This window comes from Anomalospiza imberbis, chromosome 17, assembly GCF_031753505.1.
Source record: "Anomalospiza imberbis isolate Cuckoo-Finch-1a 21T00152 chromosome 17, ASM3175350v1, whole genome shotgun sequence".
Classification (NCBI taxonomy): Eukaryota; Metazoa; Chordata; class Aves; order Passeriformes; family Viduidae; genus Anomalospiza; species Anomalospiza imberbis.
The window spans coordinates 5,713,740-5,740,306 of NC_089697.1; the positions used below are offsets into that span (position 1 = coordinate 5,713,740).

At 45.2% G+C, this 26,567-nt stretch overlaps 1 protein-coding gene across 1 annotated transcript in view; it reads left to right on the forward strand.

Moving 5' to 3' along the window:
- Positions 1-216: 216 nt before the first annotated feature.
- RIMS4 (regulating synaptic membrane exocytosis 4) overlaps positions 217-26,567 on the forward strand; it is a 55,382-nt gene continuing 29,031 nt past the window's right edge. The window contains exon 1 of the mRNA XM_068207569.1: positions 217-524. Coding sequence (XP_068063670.1) covers positions 428-524 — 97 coding nt within the window. The 5' untranslated portion in view covers positions 217-427. The remainder of the gene's footprint in view (positions 525-26,567) is intronic.

A 26,567-nucleotide genomic window follows, 5' to 3' on the forward strand; every position in this document is an offset into this window, starting at 1 on the left:
TTCACAGGCAAACCTACACCTGCGCTATCCCTATGCTCGGCACGCGAAGGATCTTTCCCGGCCCGGGGAAGGCGAGAACACAAGCGGGGCTGCCCGGGGCCGGGCTCGGAAGGCGCCGCGGGGCCGTGGCCGCCCGGGCCGGGGGCCGCCGGTCCGTCCCGCCCCCGGGCCGCGGTTGGCGGCGCAGCGGCGGGGCGGGGCCGGGCGGCGCGCAGGGCCGGGCGGCAGCAGGTGGCTGCGCTCCGCTCCGCGCCGCTCCGCGCTCCCGCCCGCCTCGCCTCTCCTCTCCCCGCCGCCTCAGCGCGGCCCCGCCGCCGCCAAGACGCCGCGGGCCGTGCTCCGAGTGAAGAATGGGGCGGCCAAGCTCGCCAAGCCGCCCGCGGCCGCGGGCGAGACCCCCGGCGGCGCCCCCGGACCCGGGCTCTTCATGGAGCGGTCGCAGAGCCGCCTCAGCCTCTCCGCCTCCTTCGAGGCCCTGGCCATCTACTTCCCCTGCATGAACAGCTTCGACGAGGAGGACGCGGGTACGGGGGGCACCGGGGGCCGGTGGATCCCAGGGTCGCGTGTCCGTCCGCCGTGGGCGCTGTGGGCGGGCGAGGCGGGGCGTGCGGCGTGTCAGCGCCATCCCCGACCCCGCCGAGGGTCTGGGGGCCGGAGCTTCATCCCGGCGGGTGTGCGAGGGGTGCTGGGGACCGCTGGCGAAGCGATGCGTGTGCCTGTGGAGGTTAAAACTGGGAGCGTGTTCCAGCGGTGAAACACGCTCCGGCTGCTAATCGATGGGAAACACGGGTTATTTGCAAATGGAGCGGCTCACGCTCCATCCTCCTCTGTGTGAATGAAGGGCAGCGCTCGGGAGGACGCGTCCATTCTGCCGGATGGTGTGTCCGCTCCGATTTATACACCATCAGCTCGCGGGCTGATTGTTCCCAGGGGCTGTTAGCACCCTACACCATGCTGCTTTTGGAGAGAGGAGTAATGGGATTCCGTTTAAATGAGGGCAGAGTAAATCCCTAAACAAAAGCCTTGCAGAATGGATGCAGTGATTTTTTTTTTTTTTTTTTTTTTTTTTGCCGGCATCAGAAAGACCTTTCTGGCCTCAAGACAGTTGCCGGCAGTCATAAAATGAGACCAAGCTTAAAAAAGAGGGGCACTGGTAGGGAAAAGTAGGAAAGGCATTGGGTTGAAGGGGTGAGGAAGGGTGGTGGGTGCTGGGGAAGGTGCTGGAGTAGAGGGCAGCACAGCCGCTGCGTGGGTAGGGAGAGAGGGCGTGCACGGGAGTGGATGGAGAGCGGTCGGAGAGCCCTCTGTCCATTCCCCGTGGTTCCCCGGTAATTGAGGGGTGTTTTTCCCAGTGCACACTGTACCGGACACTGAACCCGTAAGTCTTGTGAGTGGCAAATAATAAAAGTTGGTAACTGAGGCGTATTTTAACATGACTGTCATGGTTGCATCCCTCAAAATGCCGGCATGCTCCTTTGTCTAGTGGCTCATCCCAAGATGTGCAGATGCCAGCAGGAATACATCAGCCCGCCAGCTGCTACACCTGTAACGATGTTGTTTTTAAAGGAGTTGACGTAAGAATCAATTCATCATCTGTGTGATTAACCTAGACTTGTCATCAGCATCATGCAGGGGTGGCAGGCAGAGGATTGTCTCCTCCAACAGATGTAGTTTTTAAAAATTTTGTCTAAAATTTTTGCTGATGATTTATTTGCACTTCAGATTTGGCTCGAATGCCGAGGAGCATTCAAGACAATAACAGGAGCTTTGGGAAGTCTCAGCGCTGTTGGCTTCAGGAATGATTGATAGTGAGACATGCTCAAGTATGAGAACCCAACACAATGCCTGGGACAGCATTTCATTCCCTGGTGTCCAACCCCTCCTACCCTGAGCAAGGTGATAGTTTAGGTGAATTCTTCCTCTTCCAGTGCTTAAAAAAACCAGCTTTTGCACTGGATTGTATTTTTTTACACTTAGTGAATGCTCATGCATGAATGTTAATAAGCTGCTCTTAATACAACACAAGTACTTGTCTCTGAATTAAATAAATCTCCAATTAAGACCTCATTCTCCAGCAGCTTATGAGCAGATCTTGCCTGTGTGAGTTGTCTCGTTAGTGAAGCTGCTCAGGGTGGATTCAGTGCGATGGGGATGTTGCAGTGTTGCTCCTGTATTTCTTGCCTGTGAGTGTGTGTTCAGACGTGTATGAGCAACCAGCCAGGAGAAACGTGTGCTGCTTTCTATTTTTGGTGTTAAAATTACAAGTGTATAATTTTCTCAAGCAAATAGATTGCATGAAAGAGAAATTATAAGAGAAATGCTGAAATTGTGCCAGATAAGATTCTATATTATTCGTACTCATGCACACTTCTGAAATAGTGAGAGATTCTGGCCAGTTTGGGTTGCAGCATGATTTCTGTCAAAAAAATAGATCTTGATAGCTCATTCAGGGAGATGAATACTGCACTTGGCAAGATGTTCTCTATAGGAGGAGGCAGAAAAAAAATGAAATTGATCCCAGGGGCCTTGACAAAGTAAACAATCCTATTTCAAACAGACACATCATCCATTTTGTCTGAAGCTGAGAACCACGTCTTTAAGAGAATAGCTGTCCTACAGAAAAAAGAGAAAAGCTGATAAATGACCAAGCTTAAAGGAAATGTGATGTTTTCTGAAAGAGGAAAACAGTCTAATGATCACTTAAATCTACAAATAGAAAAATTCTTGGGGTGTTTAAGTTACTGTGGATGGGTTATATCAAAGGAGCCTAAAAGGAAATTTACAGATGTGCTGAGAGCCGTGGCAGTATTTGGGCAGTGGTAACAATACCTCTGGCTTCCAGTATTTCACCCTTTTAGTCTGGAAAAATGACTCTGCTTTTGAAAAATACAGAATATACTTTTATTTATGCAATATTTCCTTTTCTGCCATGGCTCTTTTGTTCTTCTTTGCTGTCTACCTTGTGGACATAAGGTGAGAAGACTTTCCTCATCTTCCACAATTCCTTTGCCTGGTATACCTGCAATGTGTCTGGATAGAGTTCTGAGCAGTGAACTGGGTGCAGATGATCTCTTCATATGCAGAAGCAGCCAGTGGAGGCAGGAAAGCAACACGGCTTGGAGCAGGAGAGAGGATCGTATTTGAATGCTTCCAGAGCATGAGGGTGATGGAGTTTCAGATATATCGTGTCCATGTGTCTCTCCAAAGAGGCACATGTAGATTTCAGGGTTCCAGTACCCTTTCCATTCCTCAGCTGCATCTACAAAGAAGATGCTCTGAGCAAATGTGGAGCTTTTTTTGCCAGGAAGTTGCAGTGGGGCTTTGAAATAGCCAAAATGCACTCAGCAGATCAAGGACTCAGGGTTAATTACTCTTTTGATCTCAGCATGGTAATGTTGCTGGCCTTCCTGCTGGCTGAGTGCCACTGTCTTTGCTCCACTGAGGTCCCCAGCAATGTCAGTGAAGTTTAAGGATTTTTAAACTGCAGTTATTATCAGAATAATTGTTGGTTTAACTTATGCAAATGTCTATCCTACATATCAGTTATGGAGTAGTAGAGTAAGAAGTGGTAAAAGTCAGTCATGCACTCTTTGTGGGCACATTTCTAGAATGCCTGTTTCTGACACAAATCTTGTGAACACAAATCTGAGCTTTTCTGAGGATCTGCCATACTTTTGGTCTTGGCTGGAATCAGCTGTTTGGAATGCTGATATTCCTGTGGGAACATGTCAGAAGGAACCAAACTGCTGAGGACTGAACTGCCAAGTGGCAAATGCGTGTGGCTTAAGAACAGGATCCATGATGACAGTGGTCACCTGCCTTGTAGGCAGCTTGTGGTGCACGTGGGTACAGCTCGTAATGAAAGCTATGGGAATGGGGTGTATGAAATCCCTCTCTGACTGACGGTGGCTTTAGCAGAGCCCTCCCCAGTTCAGGATGTAGATCATCCTTAAGGCTAATGGTGTGGAGAAGAACCATCTTGCTCCTTGTGTGGAGCATGAAGTTTGGAAACGTGGGTAAAGCAGAACAGAAAGTAAGGATTTTGTAGAGAGTACCAACAACCGACTTAGAGCTGCACATGCAGAACAAGCAAGCTTTGAGCAGGAGAGAGGAGGTGGTTGGAGTAGTTGGGACAGTTGATGTAGCAGTGGTGAACCCACTGGGAGTTGGGAAGTCAGAAGCACTGCTCAGCTCTGGAGGGGTGAGAGCTTCCAAACGAGGACTCGGTGTACTACCAAGGACAAGAAGTACACCTAAAGAAAGACAGGTAGGTAGATGTTAAAAACCACTGGAAGGGATGGGGTTTCCTTTCTTGTGCCTAAACTGCAGGACCCAGCAGCACTTCTCTCTGGGTCTGGGTGTGTACTCCAGCTGTGCTGTGGCCCAAGTGGGTGAGACACTGCAGTGCACCAGCTCCTTTTGTCCTACATCCTGGTTTTCTTGGGAAGGACGCCTGCTTGCACTGGCAGAAGGCATCTGTAGCATGCCCTGACAGGGATGCAGATTTGGATGTGTGGAACTGTAGCCATGGGTCACACTGCAAATGCAGCTACCCTGGAATCCAGATCCAGCTTGAGCATCTACACAAGGTTCCTTACATGCACAAGTGTGAAGAGCAGGGCTGCTCTGGTCAGGAAGCAGGGGAAGGTAACAGAGCAGCTGTGAGGGACTGGTAAGTGTCCCCTCCTTGGTCAGGACCTCAGCACAGGGACTGTCCAGCTTGGCAGACCCCTGTCCTGTTGGCTGCAGGACAGGAGAATCAAATCGTGTCTCAGCCAGCTGGAACCAAGTGTCTGGCAGAGAGAAAATGGTTTCCAAAGTCAAAATGTCTCCTAGATACTGACAGTAAGCCTTCCTTGTGTCAGCTGCTCATTCAGAAAAGAGTTGAATTAGAGATAAAATTCAGCCCAGGCTGCTGCTTTCACACATTATAAAGTACTGGCAGAGGCACTGTGTTACGATCAATTGCTTTGAAGAGAAAGTATGTGAAATACTAATTAATTGGATTGATAAACATTTAAACTATAGCGGTGTTAGGAGGGGCTGTGGACATTGAGGTTAGTTTAGGATATTCTTTTGTTTCAGTTTTATCTATTGAACTTCCTTGTATTTTAAACATTGACCTTCTCTATAATTTCAAACATTAAGTGTTACAAAGCTATTAAATAGAGAGAGCCCCTATGTGTGTTTTCACGTTGCCATGGATATTTCTCAGTTGCAGCACTGTATTGGGGTACATATGGTTTAAAAGAAAATTATGATTCAAGACTTAACTAGTCCATTTTTACATTTTTTTAAAATATAGCCCGAGTGTGTTAAGTCCTTTTCATGCTTACTTTGGTTTTGCTTTGTCCAAAGTTAATTTTTGGAGCTCTGTAAGCCTCTAACCACTTTTGCTGGTTGGTTGTTAGGTAGGTAACCATGCTCATGTGGCAGACATATAGGGAACAGGGGAAATTTGCCCATCTGGAATGTTACCTGTTTTTTTAATCTGTCTTTTATGAATGAAAGGATAGTTTATCCCTGTAACCCTGCAAAGGTAGCCCCAAGAGCTCATCTGGCCATGCATTACCCCAGGGGTGCCAGCTCCCTTGGTTGGTGCAGAAGGCAGCAAAATCTGGGGCTTTTCCCTCTTAATGCACAGTAAGGAGTGTATCTTTGGCTGTAGGTTATCCTAGTGATTGTAAGAAATGCCTCTCTCCCTGCTGGCCACATTCTAGCTCTAGGTAAACATGTTTATTTCATAAATGAATTAAGTTGAAATAAAAAATGAGAACAGTTCTGAAAGAGCTGCTGTCAAATCAGTCTTCAATCAGAGGAAGGTGTATGAAAGGGACCAGCAGCCTGGAAGAAGAGGCTGTGGATAAGACCTGCAGAGGCTGGTGATCCTAGACCTGGTTATGAGTTAATCCAGATCCTAAATACAGCGACTGATTCTTACACTGTGGGTGCACCTGGTCAAGCAGAGCTGAGCAATCCCTGCTGTCCCTTACCTGGGAGGCAGGTAAGGGACACTGGAGGCAGCTTTCTGCTCTCAGGCCCTGCTGCTGCTGCACATGTGATCAGAGGACCACAGGTACAGACAACAGGTTTTGTCTTTAGTGGCAGTGGGAGACTGGAGCAGAGCAGGAGCCCTGAGAATGAGTCAGCACAACGAGCAAGGGATTCGAAACCTTCTCCTTGTTTGTGTTGCTCTTGGTGTTGTGGCTGCACGTGAGAGCCATGGTCCTGGGCCAAGTTCATGCTGTGCCTGTAGAAAGGCAAAGCAAAATGTCAGCGTCAGTCCCAAGGCGCTCGTGGTCTGTGGCAGAACCTGGCAGATGGGGAGGGTGGGACAGATGGGCGAGCACGGGGAAGGGTGACGTGGCATCGGTCAGCGCAGCGTGCCAGGCTGCCTTCCCGGGCCACCAGCTGCTTCCCTCTCCTGTGTCCCATGGGGCGTCCGGCAGAGTCCTCCAGCACGCCCCAGCCGGCAGCATCCACCTGTGCCGCGTTCGGAATTGTTAGAAATGCTGATGTAAGGTGGGAGGAAGAGCAGCAGCTGCTAGCCCACCGTGCCACAAAGTACTGTGTACAGGTTTCCTTGGTGGTCGTCTGGGTGTGGGCTCACAGGGGAGAGGGATGTGGATGGGGTCATGGGCCGTGATGGTGGCTCTGTGCTGTCCCCTGAGCTTTTGCAGCACACACTTGCAGCCATGGAGAGCGCAGCATTGTCTCCTTCCCTCGAAGGTGGCCTGATGTACTTACAGGTATTCAGAGGATGATGCTGAGTTCCAGCCGTGTGTGCAGGAGTTGTTGAAGGGTGGATTCTATGTGACCTCTGCCAGCCACAGGAAAAGGATATCTCTTTCTCTTATTCTTCTGTCGGCTGGTTTCCAAGGAGAAGAATCTGTCCCTGGAAAGCGTTCTATCTAGGAGACACTGTTTTTTTTTACTGCTTCTATTTCATGTGCAGTTAATTCTAATGCAACATTTATTAATTCAAAGCACTCTGTACTCCAGGCAAAAAAAAATTCTTTGCTCTGTCAGATTCTTGCATCAGGACAAGTTGTGAAACGCTGTAACTACTTCGCTTCAACATTTCTGTTTGACAGAATGTGTGGCTCTGCTTTGTGTAGGGAGGAATTAAGTTTGATTGGAGTAGTTGTTTTGAGGAATAATTTATCTGTGCAATTGTTTTCTGAAGCACTATTTGCTTCTATTTGAATGCCTTCAGTTAGATTAGAAATGTGAACAACTTAATTTATGAAATGGTCTGTAAGTCGTTGATGGTTTTGGTGGGGCAGTGAGACCTGACTCACTCAAGACTCTCAGCCCCGCCGTCTCCTCCTCTCTCCCACAGACATCTGCTGAGAAGCACCATTAGCATATTTGAATAAGGATTTCTGCTCCTCTGCAGAAGTGTTCAACACATTTTGAATGTCCCATCTATCCAGATGATGTTCCCTTGGGGTTTGGTTTTATTTTCTGGCAGGTTGCTCTACTGTATGGCAACACGTGCCACAACTGGGATTCTGCAACACAATGATCCGTCAGTTGTGCCAGTGCTTAAGGCATCTGCTGATGGCACACAAATTAGGCACTCTCTGCTGTCAAACCATGCTTACCATGAAATCTGCATTTAAGTTTTATCTTTGGCTTTGCTTTTGCCAAACAGCACACTTGCAAAGGCTGAGTAGCCCTGATACAGCCTTATCACACGGGGGTACAGCAAGCTCTGTGGCCCTACCTTTTAGTCAGATCAGCCACAGTTAAATCACTGAGATGGATACTGTTCCACCTTCATGCCATCGGGGTGTTATATCAGCTTTGTCCAAAACACAGAGCACTCATGCAGCCTTGCAGAAACCAGTCTAAAATGTCTGAGTGCTCAACAATTTGGAGAGTACACCGTGTACAGAGGTAAATGATGCATTTTTCTCAAAGCTGTTTTATGTCTAAGAGGAACTTAAGCTATTGTCTGTGTCCTTATTCTTGCAAATGTAGAGGTAGAGGGGTCACTTATATCTGTTCCCCAGGTAACTAATCTACTCCTAATCAGAAGGATAGTTTATCCTAAAATTTAGCTTAAATTTGGATAAAAATAGCGGATTGCTCTTGCATTGCTCCCAGCAACATGGGAAGCAATTGATCACTGCTCTTCAAAGCAACGCTTCACATCACAAAACTGTTCCTTCTTGTGCCAGTAATTCCAAGCCAGGAAATGGCTGTAATGACAGCCAGTCCTGCCTGGCATCCCTCTCCCTCCTTTTGCTGTTTGGACCAAAGAAACCTGATGGATGGTTTTGTTTTCGTCAAGTGTTTTGGTTTTTGTTGGTCTTTTTGTTTTTGTTGTTGTTGGAGGTTTTTTTTGCATAAAGCAGTTTTCCAAATGTCCTGTTGGCCTTCTTGCTGTACATGGGATCGTGCAGGAGGGGCAGTGTGGACAGTGCCCTGGCTGCTTTCTGGCCCCTTGCAGTGAGGAGTATCTGTTTCCCACACTTTGTATGCAGTATTCCTGTAAATACACACTCTTGCTCCTGGCTAACACTCAGGGTATGATCCATGCTATTTTCCAGATCGTTCCCAGCATGAGTGCTGTTGGCTACTCATTTCCTTTCTGGCATTTGTATATTAATTTTTTCAGTGCTCTGAAATTACTGGTTTTTATGTGTGCCTTTAGTGATTTTCTTTGTGTTGATTTGGAGGGTTGAGCTATTTTATCCCATGGGTATTGGTCTGAATTCAATATCTGTTGTTTAGCAAGACCTGTGCTTATGGGATATTTGTGGGATTGGGAGGTGGGGTAAAAGTCTGTAATAAGATGTTTTATCCCCTGGGCTCCAGGAATGCATCAATGTTTGAGAATGAATTTGGGAGGAGATGCTCTGTAACTGAGGATCCATGGGTGAAATGCAGCATCCTTGAAAACTCTTGTTTTCAGAGTGGCCTGTTTTGTCAGGCACCTTCTCATCTCTTCATTCTTTGATGCTCAGGTCCAGGGACTGCCAGGCTGTCATTCGCAGTTAGCAGCTGGAATGAGGCTAATAGTGGTTCATACTGTGCTTCTCATTGGTGACGTCGGATTTAAGAGGTTGTAGCGCCCCTGCCCAAGGAACACATGGTTGTGTTCTGCTCTGGAGCTGACCATCCTCTGAGGAGCAGCAGCTCAGCTGTTGGTGGGCTCAGACTTGCAGAATGACCCACCTTAGCAAGGAAGCAGCAGTGTCACCAAGGGACAGGAGCGTGGGGACAGGCTGCCCCTCGCTCAGCTCCCTGGGCAATATGGATGAGGCTGACATTTCCCAGTGGTGACAGTTTCCCAGTGGTGTGGGACTTTTGCCAGCTGCCCACCAGCAGTATGCATATTTACAGTTAGCAGGGAATGTATCCTGCCACGTGGATGAAAAACATGTTAATTGTGTTGCAGCCAAGATGTCTAAAAAGATTAAGATTTTTTTTTTCCTGTTGTAAATCCAGCTCCTTGTTTAGCACTTTTCAGCATCCTGGGAGGATTGTGTAGGTGGGTTTTTTTAAAATTTTATTTTTACTATTTACCTTTCTTTTCTTGTATTTTATGCATGTCATCACAGCTCCAGCGAAAAGTTAGGAAACCTTCACTCAGGAGCGTAAGGTGGCTGCTTTATATCCATATTTGTGTTTTAATCAGATTATCAGAAGAAAAAAAGGGAAGGCTTTTCCTTTCTAATGCCTGTTGGATTTCCAGCTGCTGTAGTTGATTAATTCCTGAAAGTATCATGACTACTCAGACCCAGTAACTTTCTCTGTCCCTTACATTCAGGTTGTGCTGCTGTCCCTCTGGCTGAAGCCCTGCTACCTCCTGCCATGAGACCTCTCCAGTAGCCTGTGGGATTAGATCAACTGCTCTGCACCACTTCTGCAGAGCCCTTCCACCTTTATAGCAGTTTGAATTAAATTCACAATAAGGGTAGACAGTGCTCCAAACTAACTTTTGAAGCTTGTCAGTATTCTGCTTTCCCCCAGATCCCCCCAAACCAGAAGGTATTGGAGGAATTGCTGTCACAACCCACTGTTGCATTTCAATGATGAATTTGGTATGTTTGCCATAAACCCAGGCATTTTTGTGTGGGTTGGTCCCCACACATCTGCCTTTGTGGATCACATAGTCCGCAGTACATCCCCTCTAGATACGGCATTTTTGTTGTAAAGTAACAAGTAACTAAAGAGGAAAGGCTTAGATCACATTATCTAACGTACCTTGAGATAAAAACAAGCATTCTGCCGTGAGCATAATTTCTACAAGAGTCAGTTCTCATTCTAAATATTAAATGTGCAAAGTTGGGCTTTTTCAAAAATGCCTATGAGTTTTGGTCTCTGGTATTTGTTGAAAGTGAATGGGATTTGGGGCTGTGTCTGCTTTTGGCAGTTCAGAAGATCACCCCACAGCTCTGCAAGTGTGGGCTGAGGCTGCTGCTTTGCTTGTGCAAAGCCAGCTGAAGCAGAGGAGCAGACCCTCCCTGGGAGCCTGCAGTTCGAGGAAGCTGAACTTGGATGGGGGAGCATTGAAAACGCTGGTGTGGACAGCAGGGCAGGCAGCACCGAACGCGGGCGTGCAGGCCAGCGCTCAGCCTGGCAGACAGCGCGTGTTAAATCAGGGTGATTTATGGAGCAGTTTCTGTTAAAAGCTTCCTCGTGCACTTTAGGAAGCGGAGCTGCCAGATTGGTCAAACTCCAATGCCCAGACAGTTTGAATTGGCTGCTGGCTGCAGTAACAAGCGTGGCGAAACTCGAACAGCCGTTTCCTCCTGCCTTTGCAGGCTGCCACATCGGTGCTGCTGCTCGCCAAACAGACAGTGTCAAAATGTTACGTGGTATGAGGACATTTCCATGGCAACGTTAGCATCCCATGACACCCCTTCTCGTACTGCGGTGTCAGCGCATGCTGTCGTCGATGTACTTTCCTCCTCCATCTGGGGCCTTGAGGAGTGCTGTGGTACGGGATCATGTGGATTTCTTCACTTGTGGGGCTGAGGGTGGAAGAGATGCTCTCACTGGGCATTTGGGTGTCTTAAGTAAGGCAATGATTCCTTCTTTTAGCATAGCAACACTCTCATGATCATGATTGGGCTCAAAAGCACCTGGATTTGCTTTCTGCTGCACTGAGGAAGCAGCTTTCCCTCCATTAGAGAGTTGCTGCAGTAGCTGCATTCTACCTGGCATCAGAGGCCCCCACACTCCTATCAGGCAGCTCTGAGATTACTCAGTTTGGAAAGACACTCTGGTCTTGCTTTGTGACAGTCCTTTCAGCCCAGAAAAGCCTGTTGCTGATGTCCATCTGCAGCCTGCAGTGGTCTGCTCCCTCCTCCCCTTCCTTGGCAGGAGCCATCACCTGCCCCAGGCATGGCTTGCTTTGGGGCTGGTTTTGGACAGCTGCCTCACACCTTTGGGTGGAGTTTCCTCCATGGCTACCTGGAGGTTTCATCATGTCTTGATCAATGTTTTGGACTTGCCTAAAAATATTTCAGTTTTTGCCACTACCTCTGTGTCCCGCCAGAATTTTCAGTACTCCCCAAGGTTTATTTTCCCCTTGTCTTCCTATATTTCTGTATTTCTGCCAGGTAACGTATTCCAAAATTAGCATCATGGGTTTTTTTTTTTTTTTCCACACATGTTTATTGGCTCTTTTCCCTTGACATAGAGAAAGCTGTTCTCAATATGAGCTAGAAGCCTTGGCAAGAAATAACAAAGGTGGAGATGTTTCCTCTATGGCAGCCTGTGGACCTTCCACCAGTGCACGTTTCTGACTTCTGCTTGGTATTTTATTGGAGCAGGAGAGAGACCTGGGGTTAGTTATTGTGCATGTGAAGATTCTGCAAATGACAAGGACAAGAGATGTTTAACTAAGGATTTGCCTGCCCAGTGTGTATACATTGCACAGTGGATGTGCAAGTCAAGGTACGTGGGTACACAGCAGAGCTGTTTTTCACACAGTGAAAAACATATATAATGTTACAGCATAAAGGAATCATATATGATAGAACGCAGAGCTAGTGATCTTCACAATCTGGTCTAAAGGGTCTGAGAGGGTAAATGTGAGGTGTGAGAAAGTACCTGTTGAGGCTAGGGGAAGGAGCAGGACTTGATTTTTCAATAATTTCTGTTTGTCCGGACCCACTTCTGAACTGTTTCACACTAATAATTCTCAGCTCTCCCATCTTGCCCAGTGCTCTGCTTTGAGTCATGCCAGAGTCCCAAGTTAATCATTCTGTAAACTTGTTTTTCATCTGTTTCCACTGAATTCCTGGCATCTGCCTAGTAACAGGAGTAGGTCTGTTCCTGTGACCTGGCTGCTCAGTCTCTGCAGAAACACTTTTACTGCTCCTGAACAGGAGACACTGCTATGTCCTAAACTCAGTTTTTCCCAAGACCCAATCCAAGCCAACTGCCTCTAAACCTGGCATCGTGTGGGCCCTATTTCAATATTTTTCTATTTCTGTCTCAGTACTGCCTGGCTTACCTACTAAAACACTCTATGAAATATTGGATGGTCGGTTGAGGCGAAATCTGGCTTGTTGCTCTAGGAATAATACCAGGCAAATTATCCACAGTCCATTTTATTTGGTGAATTTGACTGTTTTCACAGCCTTTTCACTGCAGCTGTCTGCTGCAGAACGGCAGCAAGCTTGTTGGACAGAGTGACTGTAAAAATCAGGAAGTCTTACTTCAGGCCATAATTTTGTTTAATTTCCTGAAATCTAGAAAGCGGTATATTTTCCGAAACGTCTTTGCTCTGGAGCTCTAAGGCTGGGTTTCCAAAGATTACCCATACAGGGTACTACCTGCATGAAAAATGTTGGCGAGAGGGTTGAATCCTGAAGCAGGGACAACATGATGGTCTGAAAATGCTTCACTGAGCAAAATATTAATAACTTCACAGGCTTGTGCCAGTTTTGTTAAAAATTTGCCTTTATATGCAAGCTGACCAAGACAGGAGAATTCTGTGAATGTCAGTTATGCAGATTAAAGCAGCATTTGGCATCTGATACTCAGTTAATCTCAGTTAATGGTTTGAAAACGGGATTTTGCCTGCTTTAATGCTAAACTACTATGTCAGGAAAGATTATCAGCCTGTTATTTCAGTTTACAAGGAGGAGAAGAAAAAAAGCTTAACATCTTGATACAAATGCATATTGGAGGGTTTAGACATCATAAAAGGTTTGGTGACCTGTTCTTTTAACCTCTTATAGTCATCAAATTTGAGAGGAAATTGCAGTCAAAAGTGAACATTTTAAAACTTGCGGATCTGAGCGGTCTAAGAGTCAACCTGCTTTTTCCTCTTGACATTCCTCTGCTTAGTTCTGCAGACCTGCAGGTGTCCAGTCCACTAAAGCTGGAGTGCAGAAAGGGGGGAAAGAGCTGCAGAACTAGGACAGACTTGGAGTATATTTAACAGTGTTCTATTTCGATGTGACAACAGCTATCGAACACCTACAAGATTGCAAACTGTGATTCACTCGGAAGCTGATATAACTGATGTCACGTTGTATTAATAGCTACAGAATTGTAACTGCTTTTAGCAGTGAGATTCATTAACAGCCTCTACGAACACTCTTGACAATCAGTTGAAAACCTGAAAATATTAGGTGTATGTAAAAATGGATTATGCCATAAAGGAACCTCCCTGTGCTGCCAAATGTGTTTACAGCAAGTTCTTGAGGGTGTTATGCATAATGATTCCTCTTCATCACTTTCAGTAGGTCTTAGTGATAGCAAAAGGTGTTTGAGGACTGATCCACACTCTAAATTAATTAGGAGCTGCTATCTAATGGGTTGCATGATGTGAGTGTATTTGGGGATTATGGTGTCCATGACATTTTTCTTGGCACGTGGAAGCTGCTCAACCTTCCTGCATAGTGCTGATGATGTCTCGGAAGGTATTTGTTCCTTCACCTGTTTTAGCTGCACATTTTGGCTTCAATGGGTGTGGCAAACCATGCCTAGACAGAATTCTCCAAGGGGGTACCAAGTGCAGGGAGTTCTGCTCCTCTCTGAGCCTTGCACACTTTCCTTGCTGTGGGCTGATAGCCATATCTGAGGAGATGGGTGTGGAAGAGAAGGAAATGTTCAGTTCTTCCTATCCTTGAAGATACTGAATTAATAGCTAACAATGCTGGCATTTAATGGCCCTCTCCAGCCTCTGTTAGCTCTCTTCTGGGTTGAATGAGTTGGTTACTCTTCCAGGCTCTTCATAAACTCATCTCTTCATGACACACGTGTGGTTTTAAGCTTTGCATCCCCAGCATGACAAGTCAGGACATGGTTATAGAAGTGAAATGAAGACTGAGATTCAAGAGAGGAAGTGTTCAGGGTGACATTTGCTCTGTGTCAAGTTGTGTAGTCAAGCTTGTCACTGGAAGTGAATGTGTGGACGTGTAAAGCTGGGCTGACATTTCCAGTGCTCTGGATATTTCTGAGAGTTGTTCCATCATGATTGGCCACCTACTTCCCTCAGTTCCTTCTTTCCCATATATCACAGTACTTCCTTTTGGCCATGAATAATTCCATTTTCTTTAAGTTTTCAGGTGATATCTCCTCTGTCTCATTCATCTCTCATTTGGATGTGACATTAGTTTTGGTGGCCTGTGACTCTTAGGCTGTCGTGTGCTGACTTCTGGAGATAGAGTCTTCTGAGGCTGGTAGGAAAGATTGGCTCAGGACACAGCAAAATTGCAAATAACAGTACTTTGAAAACAGTACTGTCTGCCAAGGAAGCAAAGCTTCATATTTTGAGAAGATGGAAACCCTAAGCCCTTTATTTCCTTTTTCATTGTTCTTTTTTACAAGATTGGAAATCTTGGTTTTGAATACATCGTTAAATGGTCATTTGCCCTTCCTCTCTAGAGTTACAGGTGGCTGTCCAGATAATTAAGTACAATTGTTCATCTTCCAGTAAGAGTGTTTATATTTTAAATATCTCAATAGCAAAGGATTCATTGGGCACATAAAACAGCAAGTGATCAAACCACGTCTGGTTCAACATGTCTGTTGAAACAGCCTATGACAGTTAAGGAGTGTAATTAGCAACACACATAGAATGGGATTGAAAAAAGATGTGAAAATAAGCAGAAGGATTTGAAAAGGATTAAGAATGTTAATGACAAACCAGTAGTTAAATGGTGCATGATTAATGACTGTAGAAGTAAAAGGTTGACTAAATATTGTGACTCTGTAATGGCTGCCCCAAAGTAATAGAAAAATACTCTGTTAGAAAGAATTCAGACCTGAATTTATATTGACGCATATGCTGACTCTGGGTTTAGACCTGTTACTTAGACTTGGTTTGGGTGTGCATACCCTGAGATGCCTTTTGTGGTTGACTTGATGACCTGAGATCCCTCTTCCATCTTTAATATTGATGATCAGGACCAAGATATCACCACCCACTGAAATGCTGAATCCCTTTCTGAACTGTGGTACAGATGGACTGGACTGGCAGTTTGCAGCGTGTCAGTAAAGCTGTTCCTAGGAAAATCAGGCTCCATGTTCAGTAGCTCCCAGCTTACAGATTTTAGTTTTGTCTCTGAGCGCTAAGTTGCTTTGATTTCAATAATTCATCTCTCTTCAGCTGCTTTACTTTCACTTGATTTATTAATGAGTTGGCTCGGTCACTGTCCTAGTGCTTTCTCACAGCTAGGTGAAACCAAGGGTTGTGCTAAGCACAGACTGTGTGAAAACCATACCATTTCCCTGCAGCTGGATTAGACTGGATGTGCAAGAGCTGGAACTCCCAAGCTATAACCTTGTTATCAGTAGCCCTTCCCAGCACTCATTGTCTCTCTGTTGTTGTAGAAGAACTTCAGATCATGCTTTCTTTTTTCTAGGAGTGGATTGTGGTGGTTAATTAGATAATGTTTATAGAGCAGTGTACAAAACCTGCCAAGGGTCACTGTCCTCACTGTTATTATTAGAGCTGGAGGAAGACTGCCAGAAGGTATTGATTACTTGGTAAAAATAAACCCTTCAAACTTCTTTGGGTTTTATTCATTGCTGCCTTTTATCTCGGCATCCTGCAAACATTTCAGAGGGTGGATTTGTTTGCCAGAAGATCAAAACAAAATGTTGACAACTACCGGTGCCAATTTGTAGCCTCCCGTGTGGGCGGCATCAGAGGAATTTGTGCAGTGCCCTGGAAAGTCTTTCGAGGCTCTGAATCCCCTTGGATCCTGGAGCTGTTGGTTGAGCAAAGCATCCAAGTGTCCAGGTGGGATGGCACATTGAGTATCAAGCACAAGAGGATCTCTTTGGGGCTTGTGAAACTGCATTGTGTATAGAAGCTTTTATAAACTTCCTGAAGCTGACATTTTGATTTGTTTAGTGAAGTCTGTCAATTAATTGAGCAAAGCTGAGTCTTGCAAGGTGCAGTGGGTGCTGTTGAGAGTGCTGTGTCTGGCTGGTGGGAAGGGCTCAGTGCCCCCTGTGTTTTCTAGTTCATCTCTCAGCCATGGTTTACACTTCTCACACACCTCACTGTGGAAAACAAAATGTCACACTTTGAATTCATTAAGCAGCTGTGACTGTTGAAAGGGAAAGCTGTTCCATATGACAGTAAAATACGGGGAAAAGTCACGTATCTGTAGCAGAAAATACATAGGAAACACAAATATTGTGTAATGTTCAGAAGGGCCAAGTTGTGCTTCTTAAAGGGAAATTTCTAAGGAGAATGGATACAACAGGAGGGCAATTCAATCAGGAATATGGCTTATGTGATAGAAGGAGGATGTACTAGTCATTCATGGATCCAGAGGAATAGAATTCAGTAGTGACTTCAAATCAGGTGTGGCCTTGTGGTTTCTCTGATGAAAATGTGCAGTTAGAGCAGAAGCAAAATGTTACATCCTTCTCCAAAACAGGCCAAGGACAAAGCACTGACTTCCAAACATCTGCATATGTTCTGACCTAAAAATTGCTTCAGCAGGGAGACTAAACCAGCTTTGCTGGAGACTGCAAAGTGCTTTCTGTGCATGTGTCAGACTTTCAAATGGGTTCACTTTGATTATCACAAGTCCCCTTCGTCTTCGTTCCAAACCATTAAGCTTCTTTGAATGAATATTTTGGTGAATGAGAAGTTTTTAAGTGGACTGACTGTCATCCAGCAATCTTAAGAACTGACTTTTCATGGAGCAAAGGGCACACCTTGTCAAAGCTGACCGGTGGTGCTTGAAGGTCCAGTGCTGGCCTGGCTTGCCAACCTGCTTCCTCAGGCACAGAGCACCTGCTGGGGCTGCACTGAGCAGTCGTACTTTGGTAATCTTGAACAAGTACCAGCTGCTTTTCTTTTAAAACTCAGGATAATTCATGAGCAAAGGAAGGGAAAGAACCATCAGCAGATGCTGTCAACTCACTCCCTCAGTGCTGGTTGCTCAGATTTGTTCCAGAAGTAACTGAGATGTGAGCAAGTCTTCCAGCTGCCTGTTGCATAAAGTATGAGTGAAAATGGTTAAAAAAAAAAAAAAAAGGCAGATGACAGAATTAACACATCTAGCTGTTTAGGTACGTGGCTGGTGAAAGGAAGAATGGTGCTAGTGCTGAGAAGTGGCAAAGCGGTTTCTGTTATTGAGATTTGTTATTTTGATATGTCACAACCCATCAGTAACTGAAAGATGGAGAAAGAGCTGTGGGAAATGGGACAGTAAATACCTGCCAGCACAATTCTAATGCTCTTTCAGTTGAGCTGTTTAAATGTAGTTGCCTGCTTGAGGAAACCACTGAAGATAGATTTTATTGCTTTTGTTGCTCAGTAGGTTCTCATGTGGGTATTGCAAAATCATCCCTGATGGTCCAGGCACATGTGGAGTTAGACATGAGCATGGGAGGGGAGTGGCAGATACTCTACAAGTGGGACAGGGCTTGCACAGACCATGCAGGGCACTCAGTTTGCACAAAATACAGAGGAGGAGAACCTGGAAGCAGCTTAGGAAATGGATGGGAAACTACTGCAGTCTGAGGACTGTGATCTCACTTCTCTGTTGTGGCAAAAAGGAAGGAGTAAGAGATCTTTGTGTCAAGGAATCCGGAGAAGGTCAGGGAGATGGCAAGGTTTCTTAAGATGCTCCTTCAGGATGCTGGCCCAGCTTCCACTGACTTGTGGCATATGGACTTTCTCTAGTCTTGAATTTTTTCCTCATTGATTTAACCTAATTTCTTTTTGACATCTCATAAATGTCCATGAGCACCCCAAAGTCCTGCAGTGAGGAGATATCCAGCAGTGCCACTGCCCCTGTTGCCTCATGAGGATGTCTGCTAAAGTTGGCATGATGAGTTCTTGGCTGTGGGTTGCCACAGAGCTGTGGCAGGGCAGACCCTAATTATAGCACATTATGCTGGTTTAATGACAGTAATAGAAAGTCAATTTATAGGCAAGAGCAAATTGCCTTTTTATATGGGGAGGAGGACAATTCCTCCCATGTGTTGCATTATTAAATTTGTAATCTTCATTTCTAATGCTTTTCAAAAGTGAATATTATCAGAATCTAAAATGCGGCTCATAAATTTATGAGCTGCATTTTTTCCCCAAACTCTTCAAGTTCTATAATTTGTCTTAAAAGGTGAGCTTCAGCAAGGTGAGGGTTTTTTAAATTTCTTTGCTTAACTTAATAAATGAAAATCCCTTACTTGCTACCTACCTCTGGACAAGCTTAAAAGCTGCAAAGATACTGCATTTTAAATAGCAGTAATGGATATTTCCAAACTTGCTGAGTGGAAATTTCTGAATTCAGGCTTATTCCCTGGTGATGAAAGACGCTGAAGAGAAAAAAAAAAAAAAAAAGACACGTTTTCATATGTCATTTGCTAGTGAGGAGGCTGTTATGATGCTCTTTTTTGTTGCCAGGGAAACAGAGCCCTGAACTCCTGTCTCTGCAGGAGGAGGAGGAAAGGATGTTATTTCACTCCTGAGCTCGATTTGTAATTGTGACTTGTGATCAGGGGCTGTGAATGGGTTGGGACTGAGGGTCTCACCTTCAAGCTCGCTTTCAAAATTGTGTGTCCTACCTCCTTCTGTTTGTTTCCCTGCTGAAATGAGTGTGAAGGGTGGAGCCTGGTGGGGTGGGTGGCTGGCACAGGTCACTGGCACAGTTACTGTGCAGCAGAGTGAAACAGAGCACTGGGAGCACAGGCAGTGATGGAAGGGGATTGTACTGCTCTGACCTTGCCAGTAACATCTTGAGAAATCCCAAGGCTTCCTTATGTCCTCCCAGTTGTTAAATCTGAGAACAGAAACATGAAAGTTACCTGCAGGTATCAGAAGGCAGAAAGTGACAGTGATGCAGGTGCTGCGTAAGCACGGTGTCCTCTCCTGACCTTCTTCTATTACTGTTAGGCATTAATGGGCTGCACATTTTATAAAGAGATTCCCATCAAACTTTTTTTTTTGTGGTTACATTAAAACTATTTTTTTCACTCACACACTGCCCTTTAATGTGTATTTGATCTCACTGAACTATCAGTGTTGCCTGCAAGGCTGATGCTGTCTGTATCACAATTGCTTCTTCATCTGTTCTCTTTTCTGCTCTCATAGTAGAGAGAGATAAGCAGGGCGCTCTAAAGCATTTTGTTCATCCTTGCTCCTTCTACAAAATTTGTTCAGAAATATTTGGCACAGATCTTGGGATTTTGGTGAACTTTCTGCCAGGTACATGTCATGGGGTAGCCATGCTGCAAACAGACATTGCTCCTCATGATGCCGTGCTGGTGTGTGGCTGTTGTTCACTGTGTGTGATTAATGCAAATTCCGTTCAATACGATATTGAGCACTGGTGTGCCTCTTCACAAGGGACTGCTTCTTACTACAACTAGTTACTGATAATTGAGAAAACGAGATTTTGGTATTGTTCCTAAAGTGTATTAATCTCCTGTATTGATGAATCTGTATTAAGCTGATGATTTTTTGCTTCCATCCTCAGTAATCTACATCCAGGAATGATATTTTGGTTGGTTTCCCACATTCTGCAGTATCTTTCAGCAGAGATGAACACATTATGTTTATTTTGCAGCTCTGGCCAAAAGGCTTTTTCTCCTCCATTGGAAGCTAAATACTCTGCATAGACAAACGGTGAACTGAATTTCCCAAAGGACTTCAAATAATCTGGGATGTTTTTCTGAGTGCTGCTTTTGTGCATGCAGCAAGCAGATGTAGGAGGCAGTTATGTGTCTGCCATGTTCGTCTGTGGGAGAGTGTGTCACTCGGATGAGAGTTTGCATGTGTCTCTTTAGGGTTTGGGCTGTGAAAATTTTGCTTGAATGTTTTTTTCTTAGGTGTCTGCTAGTTAAATTCCAGCGCCTCTGTTTTTGGTATCGGATGGTGTTTTCCATGTGTAACGGCCTGACTTGTCCCCAGTTGAAGATATCTGTGATGTATGATTGGCAGGGCTGTTTGCAGTGATACAAACTCACTTTGATTTCTCAGTCACCGTGAATGACTTAGCAGTGTAAGGAACCGTGGCTCCTGTCCTGCTTCTGGGCATTGAAGCCTGACCTTCCCTTCCAGCTGTCATGAGATATCTGCAGTGAAATTACTGCAATCATGAAGGGCTGGGTGCTCTCCTTTCATTCCACCCAAGCAGAACCCAGCACTTGATCCAGAACATTGATCCTGAAAGGGATCTGTGTGAGAGAAACACTATGAGTGCAATGGATCCATTTGCAGGCTTTTGGGAAATGCAGTCACTCTCTGAGCTCTCCCTTCAGCACCACAGGTGTGCTGTAAACAGAGGGTTTGGTACACTTCTTGGTACCGTTTGGGAAGAAAAGAGTTCCCTTTAGTGCACCTGTGGTGGGCTGTGGTACTTGCCTGGCACAGCAGACACTCCATAGCCGTGGACCTGTCACGGGCTGTCCCCGTGTGAGTCAAAGCAATATGTAGAATTACAGGGGAAGAACATGCTAGCTTGCTACAGGTATTTGCTACAGGTATTCCATGAAAGCACCTTTGGTGAAGCCTGACACAGGTAGTTGTAACATCTGGTGAGATAGTCTGGAGTTAGGAAATCAATGCCTGAAATTTTTTAACTTCTCTGACCATTGGCTCCCCCCTCTCTGTTTCCATAGTGGATCAAATAATTGCTTCCAAATGGACACAAGTTATTAAGCAGTGTGTATAATTAAAGTTTCACTCCTTGTGAATTTGATCATTCATTTCCTTAAGGAAAATATGATGAAGTAATTATAACCCAAGCTAAACACAAATCAAATGCTATTCTAAATGCAATTGTGCACGGGGATTCTAGTTTATGAATGACTCCAGGGTTCTGTGTGGCTTTGTGCCTGTTAAGGAAATGGGGCTGTGTTTTTAATTGTATTTATAACAAGTGAACAAAAGGTTACATGACTCATGCATTGTGCCAAGACTGTTGCTCTCTGTGCTCACACACACGTGGTCTTGACAAAGCTGCTCGCTCCTAGAAGAGCATCAGTAGGACAGAAGAAAAGGGAAGAAATCTCATTAATAAATATGGCCTTATCAACTGCTTCCTCTGAATTTTGTCTGTCAAAACTAAACTTCACCTGCTGTGTAATAGCTGTGATTTTGAGGGAGGCAAGTATTTCTTCAATGCTTAAGCTGCTGTCTTGACTTACTTCCCTCATTACTGTGTGGCAGACACTTTCTAGTTTCAGCTAAATTTGGGGGAGATGTCCAAGATGTGCAGACTCAAAATGCTGGAAAAGATGGCTCCGCGTAGAGAGAGAGACATAAGCTAGTGCCCCTGGGAGAAAAGGCCTGATAACTAATCTCAGTTTAAAATTCACCTTGTGGATGGAAGCAAACTGCTGGAGCTGAGCATCCAGCGGGACAGAAAGGTGTGTCAGCACCTCTGGGAGGTTTTGGTGGCTTCAGGAGGCTCGTGACCCGAGTGCTGTTCTGCTGCAGGAAAGCACAGCTTGCAAACAGGCTGCTGAAGTTACTTTGCCCCTGCTTGCTTCCCAGAAGTTACCAGGTGAAGAGCTAGAAGCTGGGCTCTGCCAGGAGGGGCAGTTGGTGAGCAGGCAGGTCCAGCAGGCTCGGGAAGGGCACAGCAGCCTCATGCAAAGTTTCTTGGCTTAGTGAAGTGTGGGCAGGGCAGCTCTTTTATCTCATGCCGTCTTTCTCTACAATGGCTTTCTAGTAGCTTTAGTTTTGTGAAATCACCTCATTTTTGTGATCCTTTTCTAAATCAAGAGGTTTTCTGCAGCTCAGGCTCATTCATATTTCAGAACCTGGACTTAAGCAACATCCTCAGTTATTAATAGTGTGAGATGGATGGCAGAATTAGGACATCAGGGTGCTCTGGTTCAACTCTCTTGTAATTAAGTAGAGAACCTCACCTGGCCTTCACAACTTCTCTTAGTTAGCTGGAGGACTTCCAGCCACAGGGACATAAATTGGCTCAACCTCTGATTCTCCTTGTGAATTAACAAGAAGAAAGCCCTGAGATGGTGCTGGCACACTAACCAGCCACTCATCTTTCTACTTTGATGTTTCCTGGTACCCACATCTTGATAGGTGGCAAAGTTCCAAGAGTTTGGAGCTGGGAGCATGGAGAGCACCACTGGTTGATGTTTCTACATATGACACTTCCCTCAGCTTTCTAGGGAGTAAGTATTACATGTAGTAGTTTAAATAAATCGGTTAAATTATCTGCCTGTGCCAAATGTACATGTTCCATAAGCCCATCAGCTAAATTTTCCTTGACTTGGGTACATACTTGGACTGCAGCCCCCCTGGGGTTCCCAGATGGGCTGATGTCAGAGGGGAGTTTAACTCCTGGTGAGGCTTAAAACCCAAAGTGCAAGAAGTGGAAAGATTGGATCCCCCAATTGCCATGCAGTGAGAGTGTGTCTGTGTGTGTGCATCTGTGGTTTATTGGACTCTAAGCATCATAGCAAGATTACATTTTGAAGTCATCACCCCTTGCCCAAGCACAAAAGCAGCAGATGAAGAAGGGTCTGGGATGTGGGATGTCTGTCCCAGACATGTCCCAGACAACTGGTGCAGCATCAGCAGTTCCCTGCTTGTCTTTCCCTGGAGACCTGGGCTACAGACAGGGCAATGTTCAGGTTTCATTGCTAGGTTGCTGCAGAAATATTAGAGCAGTGAATTTTCTGGGTGGCTTTGGACATTTCATTTAAGCAGACTCTACTGCAAAGCCTGGCAGATTGGGGGAAAAGAAGGGGGCAGTGTGTTCCATTTTCTTATAAAAATAAAAATGCAATAGCATCCATCAGATGAAGCTATTTGGATCCTGCTGCTGCAAAGAAAATAGAGACATGGAGAGAATTCTGAAGAGCTGGGTCTAGCTGCAAAGTGGTTCCCATTAAATACTCTGAAAGAACCAAACATTTTTGTTAGTGTTATGGTACTGCAACGTTTTTGTAGTGAAAAGCAAAACAATTTTTATGGTAGTCAAAAACTCCATTTGAAAGTCATTGACAGTGGAACATATGTGTTTACCTTTTTGGCTTTCTCTCTTTTGACAGGGAAGGAAAAAATCTCCAAAGGATTTTCCTGGCTACATGTTTGTTGCAGAACTTTTTCTTTAGACACTTTTAAATGAAAATTTTGGCCATTAACTTTTCATATAGATGAATTATCAAAAAGGTCAAAATTTAAAATAGCATCATGAGAACTGTTTAGTTTGAACCTCAAAAGGAGGAGAAAATATATGTTTAAAATATGAAAATGGAGCTCACGAAGAAAGGAAGAAAAATTGATGCTCTACCCGTGGCCCAGATAAGCTACAAGAGATGATAACATCTACTGGGGTGGAGACTTGCTTAACTACAGGCACAGTTGGATTTAAACCAAACTGCAGCTTACACCAGCATGGAGGAAAAAATGCTGCTTTAAGTGTCTGAGGAGTTGGGGTTTGGGTTGGGTTGTAGGGGAAACTAGGGAAGGCAGCCTCAGAGGCTGGTCTTGAAAATAACCCTGTGAATGATTTTTGGTTGTCTTCTAATGGTGATTTTGGTCTTTGGTCGTATTTACACTGGGTGTCAGCAAAGTAAGCCTTCCAATGCTGTGTGGACCACCTTTGTGAATGATTTTGGTAGTTTTCTAATCGTGAGGGGGAAGAACAGAAACCTCTAGGTTTGGGGGGAGTTGGTTTGACATCCACACATTTGGGTGTGGGTGGCAGCACTGCCTGTTGGTGTGGGTGAGGACAGGCCAGTCCGAGCTCTAGGATGAGGGAAAGCTTTTCTGTGCTAAAATATCCTTGTGGCTCAGGAGCAGTGGGATGTATTGGGACTGTGCTGCAGTGGGAATTTGGAGGTGTCTCATTGGCATCTCCAGAGGTTTCCCATGCAGGCAGGGTGTCCTGGCCCTGGTCTGCATTCAGCTGGAGTCGGTAGCTGTAACAGCAATGCAAATAGTTGCTAATTTTACTATTTTTCTGGCTCTCACAAGAAGAGTTGATTGAACTTTGCTAACCCTGTGAATGTTCCTAACCTCCACAGATTAGAATAAACATGTTGAAATTTTTTTGTCCATCCCATAAAGATTCTGTGCTTAATTTGGAAAGAAAGGGTGTGATTTTGTTGGTGTCTGAAACTAGGACAAGGGGAATGAAGCATACAGCCTGATTAGTGCCCCTACTTATCCCCAGCCATTTTCTGTCATCCTGGTGGATTACTCAGGCTGTGATGATAGCCTGGCATGTTCTGGAGCACGGTACAAACTGCCTCTCTTTAGGTGCTCATAATTCACACTCCATTAGGATGTTGATGTAGGGAATGCTTGGCAGGATGTCAGGGCTTGCCAGGCATGATGAGATTGAGTTCATCTCGTTAAACTGCATTCTAAAGTGACTATCCAGTGTTGATATTTTTTTTTTTTTCCTCAGCAGAAGCAGCCCCTCAGGAGAGCATCAGAGCTTGCTGTGAACAGAGATACCCCTGTCTGTAAAGGGGCCTGTGCTGCCCACCCTGACAGCCAACAGCTCAGTGTGTGCCGGGCTGTCACAGGTGTTGGGTGTTCATGCAAGGCGGTAGGAAGGCTTCTCTTTTTCTCCTTTGAAGCTGAATAATGGAATTTTTATTCATCTCAGAACTGATTCATGGCACACAAGTATGTGTCACAAGGAGTCAGCATCTGACTAAACAGAAGAATTTTTTTTTAAACACTTCAGGAGCAACAATGCAGTGACAAAGTTTCAAGTGGAGAAGTTAATGTGCTGACTGTTTTCTCAGAGTAGCTGAAAATAGGTAGGAGGTGAAATGGTCAGTGCTTTAGCAGTCTGGTGGGGCGCTGAGCTGAGACTCCCACTGCTGCATTTTGCCCACAGACATCCCAGAGACCAGTTGTTGGACTTGGGGACCTCCCTCACCTCAGCAAAGGATATTATCCAGATGAGTGACTGATGTTTTCCCTTTGTTTTCAGCCCCAAACTGCTTCATCTTTTCTCAGGGGCAAAACTTCATGGGGAAGAAAGCTAGAAAAAAACTCTTAGGGTCAAAACCGAAGAGTGAAGTTAGTGGCTGTGGAAAATGAAAAGGCTTGTGAGCCTATGTTTGAGCCAAGGGTAGAGCAGGCAGATTCAGCATGAACTGAAAGGAGACAGCTCCGGGCAAATCTCCTCTGCAGGCAGTTGGGTCCTGTCCTGGCTCTGCTTTCTGAGTGATCTATAATGTGCTCTGAAGGCTTCCTTGACTCTGCCAGATGGGTTTTTCTGTGGTCCCTTGCTGGAGCTGTCAGTTCTTCACGCTTCATATGTGCAGGTGTGTATTTTGCAGCAAAGCAGGCAATTCATATGCTGAGGAACCCAGGTGTGAATCCAGGGAGCAGAGTCTGCCCAGGTTGATGCCCTGCAGCATGTTTGGGTGGGAATAGTTCCATACTGCTACACATGGATAAGAAAAGCAATGGGGATGCAGTCTCTTTGCTCAAGCTTGGACTAACTTCTTGGAAAATACAAACTGTTATATTTTCTAGAGCTTTGAAATAGGAACAAATGAAAGTAAGCATCCACGTGATTTCTCTTCCTAATTTCCCCCCTGGCACCTCAAGATGAAGTTTGGGAAAGGATAACAGCTACTTACGCTGTTTGGTCAGACCCTGGGTGTCTTGGGTGGCCCCTGTTGGTGCTCTGTGTCCATTGCTTTGAGTACCACTGTGCTCTGTGCTTGGAAGTGGTTGGGTAATTTAGGAGCCAGGCTGATTGAGTTGAAAATCAGTCAATGCCTAATCTCAGGGCTAAATCAATACCAATTAATTCTAAAGTACAGGAGGGTCTGTAGCACATGCATCATGCTGGTTTCTTTTTGTGATGGTGGCAAGCCGTGATGGAGGAGAAAATTGAAAACAAAGTGGAAAACAGGAAGATTATAACAAGTACCTGGGTGGAGGAAAAGGAAGTGACAGGAGAGTAGACAGTGTAGGGATAACAGTGAGAGACGCTTCTGTCTCTCAGAAGTGCCATCAATAAACATCTATCATAGAGTAATTCTGTGTAGGAGTAATAATTATATAATCGTGACCTTGTGATTAGTTATTGCAGGACTCACATTGATTTTTCAAGACTTGCTGGTCTCTGAGCATGGAGAGCCCTGTCAGAAGCAGAGAGGAAGAGCTTCAA